The 16,712-nt window shown below is 45.4% G+C and overlaps 1 protein-coding gene across 1 annotated transcript in view; it reads left to right on the plus strand.

Annotated features, from left to right (window-relative positions):
• The first annotated feature begins 4,230 nt into the window (after positions 1–4,230).
• The window catches only part of SFT2D1 (SFT2 domain containing 1), an 86,725-nt gene continuing 74,243 nt past the window's right edge, over positions 4,231–16,712 (plus strand). Inside the window, exon 1 of the mRNA XM_069769509.1 lies at positions 4,231–4,300. Coding sequence (XP_069625610.1) covers positions 4,241–4,300 — 60 coding nt within the window. The 5' untranslated portion in view covers positions 4,231–4,240. The remainder of the gene's footprint in view (positions 4,301–16,712) is intronic.

The raw sequence follows: 16,712 nt of genomic DNA on the forward strand, positions 1-16,712 counted from the left end.
GAGTGGGGAAGGCGGGGCCTGCTATTAAGGCTCCCCTGATCCCTTTGCCAGTGGTAGAGGAGCCTTTCCAGAGGATCGCGGTGGACATTGTGGGCCCGCTGGCCGTCCCCAGCAGCTCTGGAAAGCAATACATCCTTACTGTGGTAGACTATGCTACCCGGTACCCAGAGGCAGTAGCTCTGTCGTCAACTAGGGCAGATAAGGTGGCGGATGCCCTGTTGGCTATCTTTTCACGTGTAGGATTTCCCAGGGAAATGCTTACTGATCAAGGGACCCAATTTATGTCTCGCCTAATGGAGGCTCTCTGTAAGAGAATGCAGGTGAAGCACCTGGTATCGAGTGCGTATCACCCACAGATCAATGGCCTGTGTGAACGCTTCAATGGTACCCTCAAACAGATGCTACACATGCTGGTTGAGACTCAAGGGCGCGACTGGGAGCGGTACCTCCCACACCTGTTGTTCGCTTACCGAGAGGTTCCGCAGGCCTCGACGGGGTTCTCCCCCTTCGAGCTCCTGTATGGCAGGCGAGTCCGGGGACCCCTTGGGTTGGTAAGAGAATCCTGGGAAGAGGAGCTGAACCCTTCTGAAGTGTCCATAGTGGAGTATGTCATGCGCTTCCGTGACAAGATGCAGACCTTGACGCAGTTGGTGCATGACAACATGACGCAGGCTCAGGCTGATCAGAAGCACTGGTACGACCAGAACGCCCGGGAGCGGACCTACCACGTGGGTCAAAAGGTGTGGGTGCTGGTCCCCGTACCAACGGATAAGCTTCAGGCCACCTGGGAGGGCCCGTAAGTCGTCCACCAACAGCTCAACCCGGTCACTTACGTGGTCACGCTTGACCACGCTCGGGGTAGGCGAAAGGCCTTTCACGTCAACATGATGAAGGTTCACGAACGTGAACCTTTCGTCCTACCGGTCTGCAGCTTGCCCGAAGACGGTGAGGAAGACACCCTCCTGGACTTGCTGGCCCAAGCCAAGGCCAATGGGTCCATCGAGGATGTTGCAAACCACACTGGAACCTTTCCGGGTCGTGTTCTCCAACCGACCTGGGAGGACTGAGTTAGCAGTCCACGAGGTGGACACCGGGAATCACGCCTCACTACGGCGAACACCCTATCGAATCTCTGACCAGGTGCAGCAGATTATGCGCCAAGAGATTGATGAGATGTTACAGCTGGGGGTGATTCGACGGTCAAAGAGTGCGTGGGCCTCACTTGTAGTTCTCGTGCCAAAGAAGGACCGGACCACCCGGTTCTGCGTGGACTACAGGGGGCTCAACACCATCACAGCCTCTGACGCGCACCCCATGCCGCGCATCGAGGAGCTGCTTGAGAAGTTAGCTGGCGCAATATACCTGACAATAATGGATTTGAGTAGAGGATACTGGCAGATTCCCCTGAGCCCCGAGGTGCAGGAGAAGTCCGCCTTTATCACACCCTTCGGAGTGTACGAGTCCACGGTCATGCCCTTCGGCATGAAGAATGCCCCTGCCACTTTCCAGCGGATGGTCAACCTCCTGCTTCAGGGACTGGAGACGTACGCCGTGGCGTACTTGGATGACATTGCCATCTTCAGTCCCTCCTGGAAGGAACACCTGCAGCATATCGAGGAGGTGCTCAGGCGAATTCACCAAGCAGGACTGACTATCAAGCCGGGAAAGTGCCAGATGGGCATGAGGGAGGTTCACTACCTGGGGCACCGGGTAGGCGGGAACACCCTGAAGCCAGAGCCTGACAAAGTGGGAGTGATCGTGAACTGGCCCACTCCCGTGACCAAGAAACAGGTGATGTCCTTCTTGGGCACTGCAGGGTACTATAGGCGCTTCGTACAGCACTATAGTAGCCTGGCAAAACCTTTGACGGACCTCACCAGGAAGAAGCTACCCCACATCGTCAACTGGACAGATGGCTGTGAGGGGGCCTTCCAGGCGTTGAAAACCGCACTGTGCAACGCCCCTGTGTTGAAAGCAGTCGACAGCAGTCGACCGTTCTTGGTGCAGACCGACGCCAGCGAGTTTGGCCTTGGTGCTGTACTCAGCCAGGTTGACTCGGAGAACCAAGAGCACCCCGTGTTATACCTGAGCCGGAAACTTTTGCCGAGGGAAGTGGCCTACTCCACAATCGAGAAGGAGTGCCTGGCCATAGTCTGGGCCCTGCAGCGCTTGCAGCCCTACTTGTATGGTCACACTTTCACTGTGGTGACCGACCACAACCCTCTGCGCTGGCAAAACGCCATGTGTGGAACCAACGGCAGGTTGCTACGCTGGAGCCTTGCCCTTCAGCAGTTTGACTTCACCATTGAACACAAAACGGGCAGGGAGCATGGGAATGCAGATGGACTCTCCCGCCAGGGTGAACCTACTGAGGTGCCCATGGAGGCATACCGTCGGGTTCTACCTCCCTAGCGCACACCAAAAGGGGGAGGTGTCACGATATGGTATGAAATATCATAAGTAGTTCTCTTGCTAGCCTGCGTGGGCTAAGCCCCCCTTCTTGGAGTAACAGTTTGTAGCTGCCAATTCCTGGCTTTCCTTCTCAGAGAGTGTGGGGAGTTTTATGGCCGAACGGAATTTACGACCGGCATTTCCTGTGTAAGCTCTTGTTCAGCTATCAGTGAAGTAGAAACTTCAAGGATCCATGAAAGATTCTTTGTTTAGTTTTGTTAGATATTAGGCAAACGATTTAAGCTAGAAATACGAAAATATATATTCTTATCCTCACTCGGTGTATCTACCCATCCCTTGAAACTCGGGCTTCTAACTCCGTCTGGTAAAGAAGTAGGGTTTTCTCTGTAAATATGTATCCCAGATAGGACATATTTGATCTCATTAGAATGCTCACGTTAATCCGAGATGAATGATAGGTTTGGTCTGACTCTGTCATGTGTTGTAGCGAAGTTATAGCAAGTAGATAAATTTAAGATTGAAGTACTCAGAATGTAGAGAGAGGAGGGTCTGGATAAGCCAGCCCTTCTGTGAAGTCAAAGCCTTAAGGTATTAAGTTGTGGCAGGCTCCCCAGCTCAGTCTCTCTGCTTGATTTCTTCTTCTGGACTTCTTGTCTTCTCCTGAAGCCAGCAACCCGTCCTAATGAGCTGGGACATATGGAAAACTCCACTAGCCTGCTTGCCTGTCATGCTTTGAACATGTAAGTGCTGCTTTTTTCTCAGTTATTCCCTTTATGTTATAATTACCCTTGTACATATTTGCAATTGTCTCATTTGTCACATCTTTATAAACTATTTTTGATAAAGCACTGCCTAATTATTTTTATGGGATATAGTATTTCATATATTAGTTCGTTCATCCATGCTCTAAACGTACCCTGTCTCTTGAAGAGAATTACGCTACTGTGTTGGGTTAGCTTCGGACCCGTTTAATCGAAGCTGGTGGCAGCGAGAAGTGTGCAGACTTTTGGGTTATGTTGTAGCGGCTGCGGCATTAATAATTATTGTTCCTGCCTGAGTGGGAGTAGTTATCGCGTCGCTGCAGCGTGCCCAATAGCCAGTACATAGCAGGCAGCCTTTCTGGCGACTAATTACCCAGGGTGCAGTACCTAATCTGACCTGAGAGTAAGGGGGGCGCCAGAGAGCTGCAAGTGTTAAGTGGAACTGTAAGCGGGATATACATAAATCCCTGCAGTTCGTGGTATATAGAAAAGCAGTGGGATACCTAGAATAAGCCCCTGCTGTAAGCTAAGAGGTCAATAGCCTTGTGTGTGTTGTTTCATCACATTGTAGCAGTGGAGGGATAACTAAGATAAGCCCCCCTGCACATGTGATAGCCGTCTGTTGGCCTCAAGTCACCTCAATCTGTGACGTAGGGGTGACGGTCACGGTGGGAATCCTGACCAATTGGTGACAGCGGTCAGGGGAATCGTGACAGGTCTCTTAATTTTTCCCAGAGCTGTATGAATGCACGGTGGTTCTGGTGATGATTTGTTCATGTAAGTACTCTTTAAAAAATGTTTGTGGCCCTTGGGATTGGTTCAGCATGGCTATGTGGCCCTTAGACCAAAAAATGTTGTGCACTCCTGCTTTAACAGATGAGTACAAACAATTTTGTCCATGTGTGTATTTTCAAAACTTCATTATTTTTTCCGGTTATTAAGTATTTGTGAAAGCATGAATGTAGTTCACCCTTCAGCTTTAGTGCTTGAGGCTGGTGCGCTTACATTAGGTTTAATACGGTGTTTCCTCCTCATGTTACCATTTAGTGGGAAGGGCTAGATGATCAATGCATGCAATAAAAGCCTTTCAAGGAAGCACTGGGAGCCCTGACATGGACGATACACAGGTGAGGTCTTTACATTTTCATTCAATGAGATACATACTTTAGTAATGATTACAACATATTTACATTTCTAGGTTGCAGAATGAGAACTGTAATCAGATGTTCTTCAATTTTAGTGAATACAAATGCTATTAATACAAGGCACTAAACCTGGAGCGCACCCTTCTTTTAGCTTGCTCTTACACAGCAACAGTATCATGAACAGATTAATGTTTGCCCTTTTTGCTAAAGTGTGTGTGAACTTAGAGAGATGATTCATGGAAGAACACAAATGTGTTGGGTGTGCCGGGTACACAAATGTGTAGGTGTGTCTGTAAAACCTAAGCTTCACTCCTAGATATTTATATATCAATAGATAGTAGCATTTGCTCATTTAAAAGAACAAAAAATGCTGAAATAAATAAAACTGATATTTCAGCAATTCTTCAAATTAATCTCTTTTTTTTTGTCTCCTACTATTAGAAAAAAATGTATTACTATTATTTACTACTAACAGAATGTATTAGTATGTATTATTACTATTATTATTACCATTATTTACTAATCCTGAGGATTAGACAGTGTAAACTTAGACAGTCTAAGGCTGGATTCAGAAGAACATATTTCATGGTCCTTATACGGACCACAGTGCCGGGACTGACTGAGGGTCTCCTGACCAGAATTTACAGTCTCATAGACACATGAGGCTGAAAGGTTGGTTGTGGTCTGTCTGGTCAATGCGGTCCGTACAGGCCGAATCCATCCTAATCTAGGTTCACAATCAATTTCTGCCAGACATTTGTGGTAACATAGGGGCTCAGTCTGAAGACTTGAAAAACAGTATTTAGAAGGAACCGCTGATGAAGCCATTCATTATAAAGATGGAGACTGAGATCACTTTGTTTTCTGCCTGCCTCCATTTTGGCAGTATCAGTCTTTGTAGCAGGCACAAACTGTGGTATACTGCACTCAACTGCCTAAAAAGACAGACACTTCTGTTAAAAAGGCCAGAGTACAAAATGACCTCATCCGCCTCGTTGATCTATGGCAGAAATGTCAACACAGCTTTAAAATGCAGCAACTTTATTCTAAATGACTTATGATGGAGAAGTCTGGTACACTTTTTTAAACTGTAATGCATGCTGCCAACCAATCAAAGCCCAGCAGCTAATATAAGATTGCAAGGCATTGGCGTCCCATGGCAGCGATGTTATGTATCATCACAACAGGCATGCGGACATCAGCTGCCAGCCTATGATTGGCAGGAAGAGTCCCTGTGCTGCAGTATACATCTGTGTCCTCGGGCCCCCCTCCCACATGGGCTCTGTAGAGGAGGGTAGAGAACAGTGTATACCAGAAAGGGGCCCAGGATGGGAGACATACAGTATATACCAGGTAGGGGCCCAGGATAAGGGACATATATACCAGGATGTGCCAATAATGGGAGACATATATACTAGGATAGGGGATGTATACCAGGATGGGCCAACAATGGAAGACATATATACCAGATTGGCCCAGAATGGGAGACATAAATACCAGGAAGGGGCCATGCACAGTATATACCAGGATGGGAGATATATATACCAGGATGGGGGACATTTATAACATAATGAGGAACATATACTGTATACCAGCAGGGGGGACATACATTATATATCAAAAAGGGGGACATGCATACCAGGATAAGACACATATACCAGGATAAGACACATATACCAGAATGGGAGACATTTATACCAGGATGGGGAACATATATGTCAGAAAGGGGCACAAGATGGGGGACATATATACAAGAATGGAGAACATACAGGTGCTTCTCAAAAAATTTGAATATGATCAAAAAGTTAATTTATTTCAGTTCTCCAATAGAAAAAGTGAAAGTAATATATTATATAGAGTCATTACAAACACAGTGGTTTATTTCTGTTAATGTTGATGACTATGGCATACAGCCAATGAACCCCCAAAAGACATTATCTTAGTCAATTAGAATAATTAACAAAAAACACCACCACATTGACACACTCCACGCGGAAGGTAAGCCACAAAAGGTCATTGCTAAAGAAGCTGATACAAAGTTCTGTATCCAAGCATACAGTTAGGTCCATATATATTTGGACAGAGACAACATTTTTCTAATTTTGGTTATAGACATTACCACAATGAATTTTAAACAAAATAATTCAGATGTAGTTGAAGTTCAGACTTTCAGCTTTCATTTAAGGGTATCCACATTAAAATTGGATGAAGGGTTTAGGAGTTTCAGCTCCTTAACATGTCTTACTCTGTTTTTAAAGGGACCAAAAGTAATTGGACAGATTCAATAATTTTAAATAAAATGTTCATTTTTAGTACTTGTTTGAAAACCGTTTGTTGGCAATGACTGCCTGAAGTCTTGAACTCATGGACATCACCAGACACTGTGTTTCCTCCTTTTTGATGCTCTGCCAGGCCTTCATTGCGGTGGTTTTCAGTTGTTGTTTGTTTTGGGCCTTTCTGTCTGAAGTTTAGTCTTTAACAAGTGTAATGCATGCTCAATTGGGTTGAGATCAGGTGACTTACTTGGCCATTCAAGAATATTCCACTTCTTTGCTTTAATAAACTCCTGGGTTGCTTTGGCTTTATGTTTTGGGTAATTGTCCATCTGTAGTATGAAACAACGACCAATCAGTTTTGCTGCATTTGGCTGGATCTGAACACACAGTATGTCTCTGAATACCTCAGAATTCATTCGGCAGCTTCTGTCCTGTGTCACATCATCAATAATCACTAGTGACCCAGTGCCACTGGCATCCATGCATGCCCTAGCCATCACACTGCTTCTGCCATGTTTTACAGATGATGTGGTATGCTTTGGATCATGAGCTATACCACGCCTTCGCCATACTTTTCTCTTTTCCATCATTCTGGTAGAGGTTGATCTTGGTTTCATCTGTCCAAAGAATGTTCTTCCAGAACTGTACTGGCTTTTTTAGATGTTTTATAGCAAAGTCCAGTCTAGCCTTTTTATTCTTGATGCTTATGAGTGGCTTGCACTGTGCAGTGAACCCTCTGTATTTACTTTCATGCAGTTTACTCTTTATGATAGATTTGGATATTGATACGCCTACCTCCTGGAGAGTGTGGTTCACTTGGTTGGCTGTTGTGAAGGGGTTTCTCTTCACCATGGAGATTATTCATCCACCACTGTTGTTTTCCGTGGGCGCCCAGGTCTTTTTGCATTGATGAGTTCACCAGTGCTTTCTTTCTTTCTCAGGATGTAGCAAACTGTAGATTTTGCCACTCCTAATATTGTAGCAATTTCTCGGATGGGTTTTTTCTGTTTTCGCAGCTTAAGGATGGCTTGTTTCACCTGCATGGACAGCTCCTTTGACTACATGTTTACTTCACAGCAAAACCTTCCAAATGCAAGCACCACACCTCAAATCAACTCCAGGACTTTTATCTGCTCAACTGAGAATGACATAACGAAGGGATTGCCCACACCTGTCCATGAAATAGCCTTGGAGTCAATTGTCCAATTACTTTTGGTCCCTTTAAAAACAGGGTGGCACATGTTAAGGAGCTGAAACTCCTAAACCCTTCATCCAATTTTAATGTGGCTACCTTCAAATGAAAGCTGAAAGTCTAAACTTCAACTGCATCTGAATTGTTTTGTTTAAAATTCATTGTGGTAATGTCTTTAACCAAAATTAGAAAAATGTTGTCTCTGTCCAAATATATATGGACCTAACTGTATTAATGGAAAGTTGAGTGGAAGGAAAAAATGTGGTGCAGGATATCCACAGCCTTGAAAGGATTGTTAAGAAAAGGCCATTCAAATATTTGGGGGAGATGCACAAGGAGTGGACTGCCGCTGCAGTCATTGCTTCAAGAGCCACCACACACAGAGGTGTCCAGGACATGGGCTACAAGTGTCGCATTCCCTATGTCAAGCCACTCATGACCTATAGACAACGCCAGAAGCGTCTTACCTGGGCCAAGGAGAAAAAGAACTGGACTGTTGCACAGTGGTCCGAGGTGTTTTCAGATTAAAGTAAATTTTGCATTTCATTTGGAAATCAAGGTCCCAGAGTCTGGAGGAAGAGTGGAGATGCATACAATCCAAGCTGTGTAAGGTCTAGTGTGAAGTTTCCACGATCAGTGATGGTTTCGGGAGCCATGTCATCAGCTGGTGTAGGTCCACTGTGTTTTATCAAGACCAAAGTCAGCGCAGTCGTCTACCATGAAATTTTCTCTGCCGAGAAGCTTTTTAGAGATGGAAATTTCATTCTCCAGCAGGACTTGGCACCTGTCTACACTGCCAAAAGTACCAATACCTGGTTTAAAAACAACAGTATCACTGTGCTTGATTGCCCAGCAAACTTGCTTGATATTAACCCATAGAGAATCTATGGGGTATTGTCAAAGGAAGATGAGCGACACCAGACCCAACAATGCATACAAGCTGAAGGCTGCTATCAAAGCAACCTGGGCTTCAATAACACCTCATCAGTGCCACAGGCTGATCGCCTCCATGCCACGCTGCATTGATGCAAAAGGAGCCCTGACCAAGTATTGAGTGCATTTAATGAACATACATTTCAGTAGGCCAACATTCAAGATTCAAGATTCAAGATTCAAAGAAGCTTTATTGGCAGGACCAAATACACATCAGTTTTGCCAAAGCAAGTGTATAGAGGCAATAGGGATAGGGACTGAGGGGATGTTGGGTAGGAGCTGTGGGGGGAGGTGGATGGGGCAGATCCAGGTTGGGGGCTATAGTCCATGGCATAGGGGAGGTGGATGGGGCAGATCCAGGTTGGGGGCTATAGTCCATGGCATAGGGGAGGTGGATGGGGCAGGTTCAGGTTGGGGGCTATAGTCCATGGCATAGGGGAGGTGGATGGGGCAGGTCCATTGTGGGGGCTATAGTCCATGGCATAGGGGAGGTGGATGGGGCAGATCCAGGTTGGGGGCTATAGTCCATGGCATCATAGTTCTCTTTCTCGCAGTCTATGGCATTCGCTCACATACCGCGCTGCTATCTCCACCGCTCTCTCTTCTTCTCCCAGCAAGATATATGTTTTCTCTTCCTCCTTCATGGTGATGAAGTCTGGGAAGAGATGTGAGAGTCTCCTGAAGTGAGTGTCCCTCACTGCTGAGTATTTGGAGCAGTGTAGCAGGAAGTGGGTTTCGTCCTCTATGGCCTCCTGATCACAGTGTTGGCACAGTCTTTCCTCCCTGGGCTTGTAGCTCTGCCTGTGTCGGCCACATTCGATGGCCAGACTGTGGGCGCTGAGTCTATATCGGCTCAGGATCTGGCGGTCTCTGGGGTCCGGGAGTTTCTCCAGATATGGGGCCAGTCTGTAGTCTCTCTGTAGGCTCCGGTACATGGTCAGTTTCTGTGAGCTGATGATATCATTCTTCCAGTCACTGACATACCTCTCCTGGCCTTCATCTGCCATCTTCCTAATTCCGGCTTTTGTCAGGTTGTTGTGATTGGTGTTCTGCTCCGGTTGGGTTTGGCTGGGCTGTTCCGGGGGTTCTGGTTTTTCTGTTTCACCTTCATGTATCAGGGCTTTATGGTGATGGGAGCTTGGATTGCTCCTATGCAGGTGAGCCCGGAATGACAGCGCCCTCTTTAGAACTGTCAGGTGTAGAGGGAATCTGCCCAGCTCGGCCCGACAAGCACTGTTGGAGGTGCTCCGATGGACCTGGAGAAGGTGCTTGCAGAATTCCAGGTGGAATATTTCTGTTGGACTGGAGTCCCACTTTGACCAGTCTGGGTAGGTGTGAGGACCCCAGACTTCGCTGCCATACAGGAGGATTGGGGCGATGATGGAGTCGAAGATTTTTAGCCAGACCCTCACTGGTGGCTTCAGATGGTAGAGTGTCCTTCGGATGGCATAGAAGGTTTTGCAGGCCTTGTCTTTCAGGGTCTCTATGGCTTGTTTGAAGTTCCCTGACCGGTGAATCTCTAGGCCCAGGTAGGTATATTTGTCCGTTCCTGTGAGGTCGCAGTTGTTGAGGATAAATGATGGGTGTTGGTCTGATCTTCTCTTTCTCCTCTGGAACACCATGGTGTTGGTTTTCTTCAGGTTGACCGGTAGGGCCCAGGTGGAGCTGAATTTCTCTAGGATTTTCAGGTTGTCCTGGAGGCCTTTCTCGGTTGGTGACAGCAGCAGCAGGTCATCTGCATACAGCAGGAATTTCACCTGAGCGTCGTGGAGGGTGAGTCCTGGTGCTGAGGAGGATTCCAGGGCGGTAGCCAGCTCGTTGATGTAGATGTTGAAGAGCGTTGGGCTTAGGCTGCAGCCTTGTCTTACTCCGCGGCTCTGCTGGAAAAAAGCCGTTCTTTTGCCGCTCACACTCACGCTGCAGCGGTTCTCGGTGTAGGAGCTTTTGATGACATCGTAGGTCTTTCCTCCTATTCCACTCTCCAGCAGTTTCAGGAATAAGCCCGGGTGCCACACTGAATCAAAGGCCTTTTTAAAGTCCACAAAGCAGGCGTATATCTTCCCATTCTTTGTATTGTAGACGTGTCTCTGAATGAGGCTGTGCAGAGTATAGATGTGGTCAGTGGTGCGGTGGTTCGGCATGAACCCTGCTTGGCTCTTGTTGAGGACGTTGTGCTCGGTGAGGAAGGTGAGGATCCTCTTGTTCAGGATACTGTTGAACAGTTTTCCCAGGTTGCTGCTGACGCATATGCCTCTGTAGTTGGCTGGGTCATACCTGTCCCCACTCTTGTGGATGGGTGTGATGAGGCCTTGGTTCCAGGTACGAGGGAAGTAGCCGGCACTCAGTACAATATTGAAGAGTTTAACCATTGCAGCCTGTATTTCTGGTGGGCTGTACTTCAGCATTTCTGGTAGGATTCCATCTAGGCCACCGGCTTTTCTACTTCTTATGGAGGAGAGTCTCTCGGTTACTTCCTGTAGTGTTATAGGTGTATCCACCGGGTTTTGGAAGTTTTTGATTTTTTCCTCCATTGCTTTTAGTTTCGCCATTATGTTTTCCTGTTCTTGGCTTAGTCCTTCCTTTGGAATGTCTTTATAGAGGTCTCTGAAGTATTGGAGCCAGAGGTTGCCATTTTGGATATGGTTGTTGTTTTTCTTGTCTTTGGTGTCCATGTGGTTCCATAGTTCCCAGAAGGAGTGGTCTTGGAGGGCGTCTTGGAGTTGATTGAGCTTCGTAGAGATGTAACTCTGCTTCTTCCTCCTGAGGATGGTTTTGTACTGCTTTTGTATGGAGTCATAGGCTTCCCTCAGACCCAGGTGGTTGGGGTCTCTGTGTTTCTTGTTGGAGGCTGTTCTCAGGGTCTTCCGTACAGCTTTACATTCTCTGTCAAACCAGCCATTGACCTGTGTTTCTTTTGGTCTCTTGTAGTCGACTTTTTTAAGGTCGGACAGTCTGGCCATTGCGTAGAATATATTGTTGAGGTCCTTTGCTGCTTGGTTCACTCCCTCTGGGTTTGGCATGTACTCAAGGTTGTAGAAGTGGTGGAGCATCCGCTGTATTTCAGGTCTTCTGGAAGCTTCTTTATATCTTAGTGCCGATATTTTGGACCATTTATAGGATGGAGGCCGGGTGAAGAGGCCGCTCTGCTGTGGCTTCTGAGTGGATGGTTTCTCTGTAGATTTCATGTACAGAAGAAGTTGGCTGTGGTCTGACAGGTGCGTTTGTGGGGTGACTATGAAGGCGCTGACATCTGCCAGGTTCATGTCTGTAATGGCGTAATCAACTACACTCCTCCCTACATGGGAGTTTAGTGTATACCTTCCTAAGGAGTCACCCTTGCATCGTCCATTAAGGATATGAAGTCCTAAACTTTTACATACGTTCAGGAGCTTTCTGCCACTTTTGTTGACTGTACTGTCATAGCTGTTTCTCTCAGTGTGTACAGGGTCTTGGCCGTCATTCTCTGCTCCAAGTATGTAGATGTTTCCATCCGTGGTCAGGAAGTCTCTCTCTCTCCCTGTTCTTGCATTGAGGTCTCCAAAGATGAGAACTTTGCCCAGGGCCTGATAATGGGCGGCTTCTCTTTGTAAGATTTCGAAGCAGTCTGGATTGAAGTAGGGGGACTCTGGCGGTGGTATATAGGTGGCACAGAGGTGGACATCAGACTGACAGGTGAGGATGGAGCTGCTGATTCTGATCCATATGTGGCTGCCTCCTTTCTTCACCGGTTTGATGTACTGGTGGAGCTCCTCTTTATACCAGATCGCTACTCCTCCTGAGCCCCGGCCCTGTTTGATGTTTTTATTTTTCTGGGCATGGACCAAGAATTCCTTGTATCCAATAGGCACCAGGGATTCGTTTTCGGCTCTGGTCCATGTTTCCAGGAGGATCTGAATGTCTATATTTTTCATACTTTGTATAAAATCAGGGTCCTTTGTTTTAGATCCAAAGGTTGAGGCGTTGAGACCCTGGATATTCCAGCTGCTGATTGTAAGTGAAGACATTCTTCTGTGTGGTTTGTGTGTATATACCTTGTAATGAGTATGGCTGTGTGGGACAAACTGGATTTCTGACCGTTTTATAGTCATTTCGGATTTTAAAATAATTTTTCAAGGTGGTGTTATAAAATATTCTAATTTACTGAGATAATGACTTTTGGGTTTTCAGTGGCTGTAAGCCATAATCATCAACATTAACAGAAACATTAAACCACACTCACACTGAGTCTGATCCTCAAAACTCTGCACAGAATCCTTGCAGGGACTGTTCAAGTTTTTAGTGACATGAGTGATGATCTGTGATTCCATCGCTTGCCAAATGGAATCGCGCAGATCCCACCACTGCCACCAGTTTGTCTTGAAAAACATTGAAGAGATAATGCAGATCTCACTGCTGCCATCAATTTGTCAGGGAGAACACCGGAGAGATCACACAGATACCACCACTGCCACCAGTTTGTCAAATGACGCAACTCTGCTGGCTCTAATTGCCAGGACAATTTCACAATTGACTGGCAAGTGATGGACGAAGCTGCAACTCTTTCCCCTACTAGGTCAATTACTGGGGAACGCACAGTGAGTGTATGGTACCGTGTATACCCCTCCGATTCCAACGCATATACATATATATATATATACTCCCATTTGGTCATTGCCAACTCCACCATAACAAAAGGAACTACTAGCTGCCACTACCAATTGTATATACAGCCTGTTTGGACACCCGTTATAGGTAGCTTATGGCTTCAGGGGTCTGCTTTACAGAGCAAGAGGAACGAAGCTATTCAATTTTATATATTTAATCCGGAAACGTAGGTATCCTTTATAAAATAAAATACAAAAATGTTACAAAATGGGAACAAAACAATATTGTATATACAAATATATAAAATAAAAGGGGTAACAAAAGAAAATTACTAAACCTGTGCCAGGCAAGCTGTTCCTTCTTGGACAGACAAATGACAGAAACCCAAACTCTGATTTTTATTAAATCAGGTTACACGCACATACCTCCCTTTGGTGAGCTTATATGAGGGCTAGTCGTGGGATAGGCTAGGTCTTTTAGAAGTTTGAAATCCCCAACTTTCAGAATACTTTTGCCCCTGGAGGTCACAGGTGAGAGATACTGTTGTCATGTCATTCTATCACGATTTTACCTTTCTATAAAGATCAAACATGGCATGGATAACATCATCCATCTTCCCAATATTAAGTTGGAGGTCTTCGGCTGGCCCTACGATGATGTGAGTGAATGCAAAATGTTTGTCCCTTTGTTACATGCCAAAAATATATCTCCGATAAATATTGGATAGCTGCAAACTCCAAAATTCATCAATGACAAATGGCTCCAGAGCTTCTGAGACAATTCCTTTGAACAGAGGAAGTCCATGTACTTCTCCGCCCCAGAATACATACCAATCCTATTCTTGGCTAGTTCTCATCAAATCCCCTGTGGTAATTACCTGTCAACAACAGGCGGCATTACTTCAGTGGAGGTTGAAGTGTTAGCTCTTTCTCATTTCCCCAGGTATAATTAATCCCATATGTTCAATGTGACCATGATATGACCCCTCTCTGGAGAAGTATTTTATAATTTTTATATAGGGTTCAGTAAAAATTGCCTAACAAGTTCTTGGGTACATGCACCGTACATATACTGGTCTGCGGGAACTGTGTTCCAGCAAACAGCAATATGTGTATGGCGTTGCGATCGCACTGCCTCACACTGAGCGCCGCGGAAAACAAGTGTGAGTGTCAGCTCTGTGCGAAAGCGGACACCCTGCAGCAACGCCCACGATCGGTGCTAGCACTTATCGCAGGCGTTTATCCCCTCTGATGCCGCTGTCAATAGTAACAGCAACATCAAGGAGACCGCACACAAGGAGGGGGCTCCCTGAGTGCTCCCATCACAACAAAGCGATGTGATACTGTACAATCCTGGGACAATTAAAAAATATTAAAAAGTTTAAAATATTTTTCAAAAATCCCCAAATAAAGAACGAAAAAAAAGAAACAAATATTTTTCCAATAAATACATTTATGTAAAAAAACAAACAGAAAAAGTACATATATTTGGTATCGTGTCATCTGTAATGACCCGACCTATAAACCTGTCCTACTAGTTAACCCTTTCAGTGAACACGGTAAAAAAAAATGCGAGGCAAAAAACAATGCTTGATCATCATACCACTAAACAAATTGTGCAGTAAAATGCCATCAAAAAGACGATTGTAAATAAAAATGGTACACTGAAAACGTCATCTTATCCCGCAACAACCATGTCACCATACAGATCCATCAGTGGAAAAATAAAAAATGTATAGCTCTCAGAATAAAGCAATCCAAAAATATATATTTTCTTATTACATACAGTCATGGCCAAAAGTATTGACACCCCTGCAACTCTGTCAGATAATACTCAGTTTCTTCCTGAAAATTTTTGCAATCACAAATTCTTTGGTATTATTATCTTCATTTAATTTGTCTTAAATGAAAAAAACACAAAAAGAATTGTCCTAAAGCGAAATTGGATATAATTTCACACCAAACATAAAAAAGGGGGTGGACAAAAGTATTGGCACCATTCGAAAAATCATGTGATGCTTCTCTAATTTGTGTAATTAACAGCACCTGTAACTTACCTGTGGCACTTAACAGGTGTTGGCAATAACTAAATCACACTTGCAGCCAGTTGACATGGATTAAAGTTGACTCAACCTCTGTCCTGTGTCCTTGTGTGTACCACATTGAGCATGGAGAAAAGAAAGAAGACCAAAGAACTGTCTGAGGACTTGAGAAACCAAATTGTGAGGAAGCATGAGCAATCTCAAGGCTACAAGTCCATCTCCAAAGACCTGAATGTTCCTGTGTCTACCGTGCGCAGTGTCATCAAGAAGTTTAAAGCCCATGGCACTGTGGCTAACCTCCCTAGATGTGGACGGAAAAGAAAAATTGACAAGAGATTTCAACGCAAGATTGTGCGGATGTTGGATAAAGAACCTCGACTAACATCCAAACAAGTTCAAGCTGCCCTGCAGTCCGAGGGTACAACAGTGTCAACCCGTACGATCCGTCGGCGTCTGAATGAAAAGGGACTGTATGGTAGGAGACCCAGGAAGACCCCACTTCTTACCCCGAGACATACCGTATATACTCGAGTATAAGCCGACCTGAGTATAAGCTGACCCCCCTAATTTTGCCACAAAAAACTGGGAAAACTTAATGACTCGAGTATAAGCCTAGGGTGGGAAATGCAGCAGCTACCGGTAAATGTCAAAAGTAAAAATAGATACCAATAAAAGTAAAATTAATTGAGACATCAGTAGGTTAAGTGTTTTTGAATATCCATATTGAATCAGGAGCCCCATATAATGCTCCATAAAGTTTATGATGGGCCCCATAAGATGCTCCATATTAAAATATGGTCCATATAATCCTGCATAAAGGTTAATAATGGCCCCATAAGATGCTCCATAGACACATTTGCCCAATATAATGCTGCACAAATGCTGATTATGGCCCCATAAGATGCTCCATAAGGATATTTGCCCCATATAGTGCTGCACAAACCTTGATTATGGCCCTATAAGATGCTCCATACAGACACTTGCCCCATATACCGTAATGCTCCACAAACGTTAATTATGGCCCCATACAGACACTTGCCCCATATAGTGCTGCACAAACGTTATGGCCTCATATAGTGCTGCACAAACGTTATGGCCCCAAAGATGCTCCATGCAAACACTTGCCCCATATAGTGCTGCACAAACTTTATGGCCCCATAGAGTGCTGCACAAATGTTATGGCCCCATATAGTGCTGCACAAATGTTATGGCCCCATAGAGTGCTGCACAAATGTTATGGCCCCATATAGTGCTGCACAAACGTTATGGCCCCATAGATGCTCCATACAGACACTTGCCCCATTTGTGTTTGCTGCGTTAAAAAAAAATAAATCACATATTCACCTCTCCGTCACTCAGGCCCCCCGC

The sequence above is a fragment of the Ranitomeya imitator genome, chromosome 5, assembly GCF_032444005.1.
Source record: "Ranitomeya imitator isolate aRanImi1 chromosome 5, aRanImi1.pri, whole genome shotgun sequence".
NCBI lineage: Eukaryota > Metazoa > Chordata > Amphibia > Anura > Dendrobatidae > Ranitomeya > Ranitomeya imitator.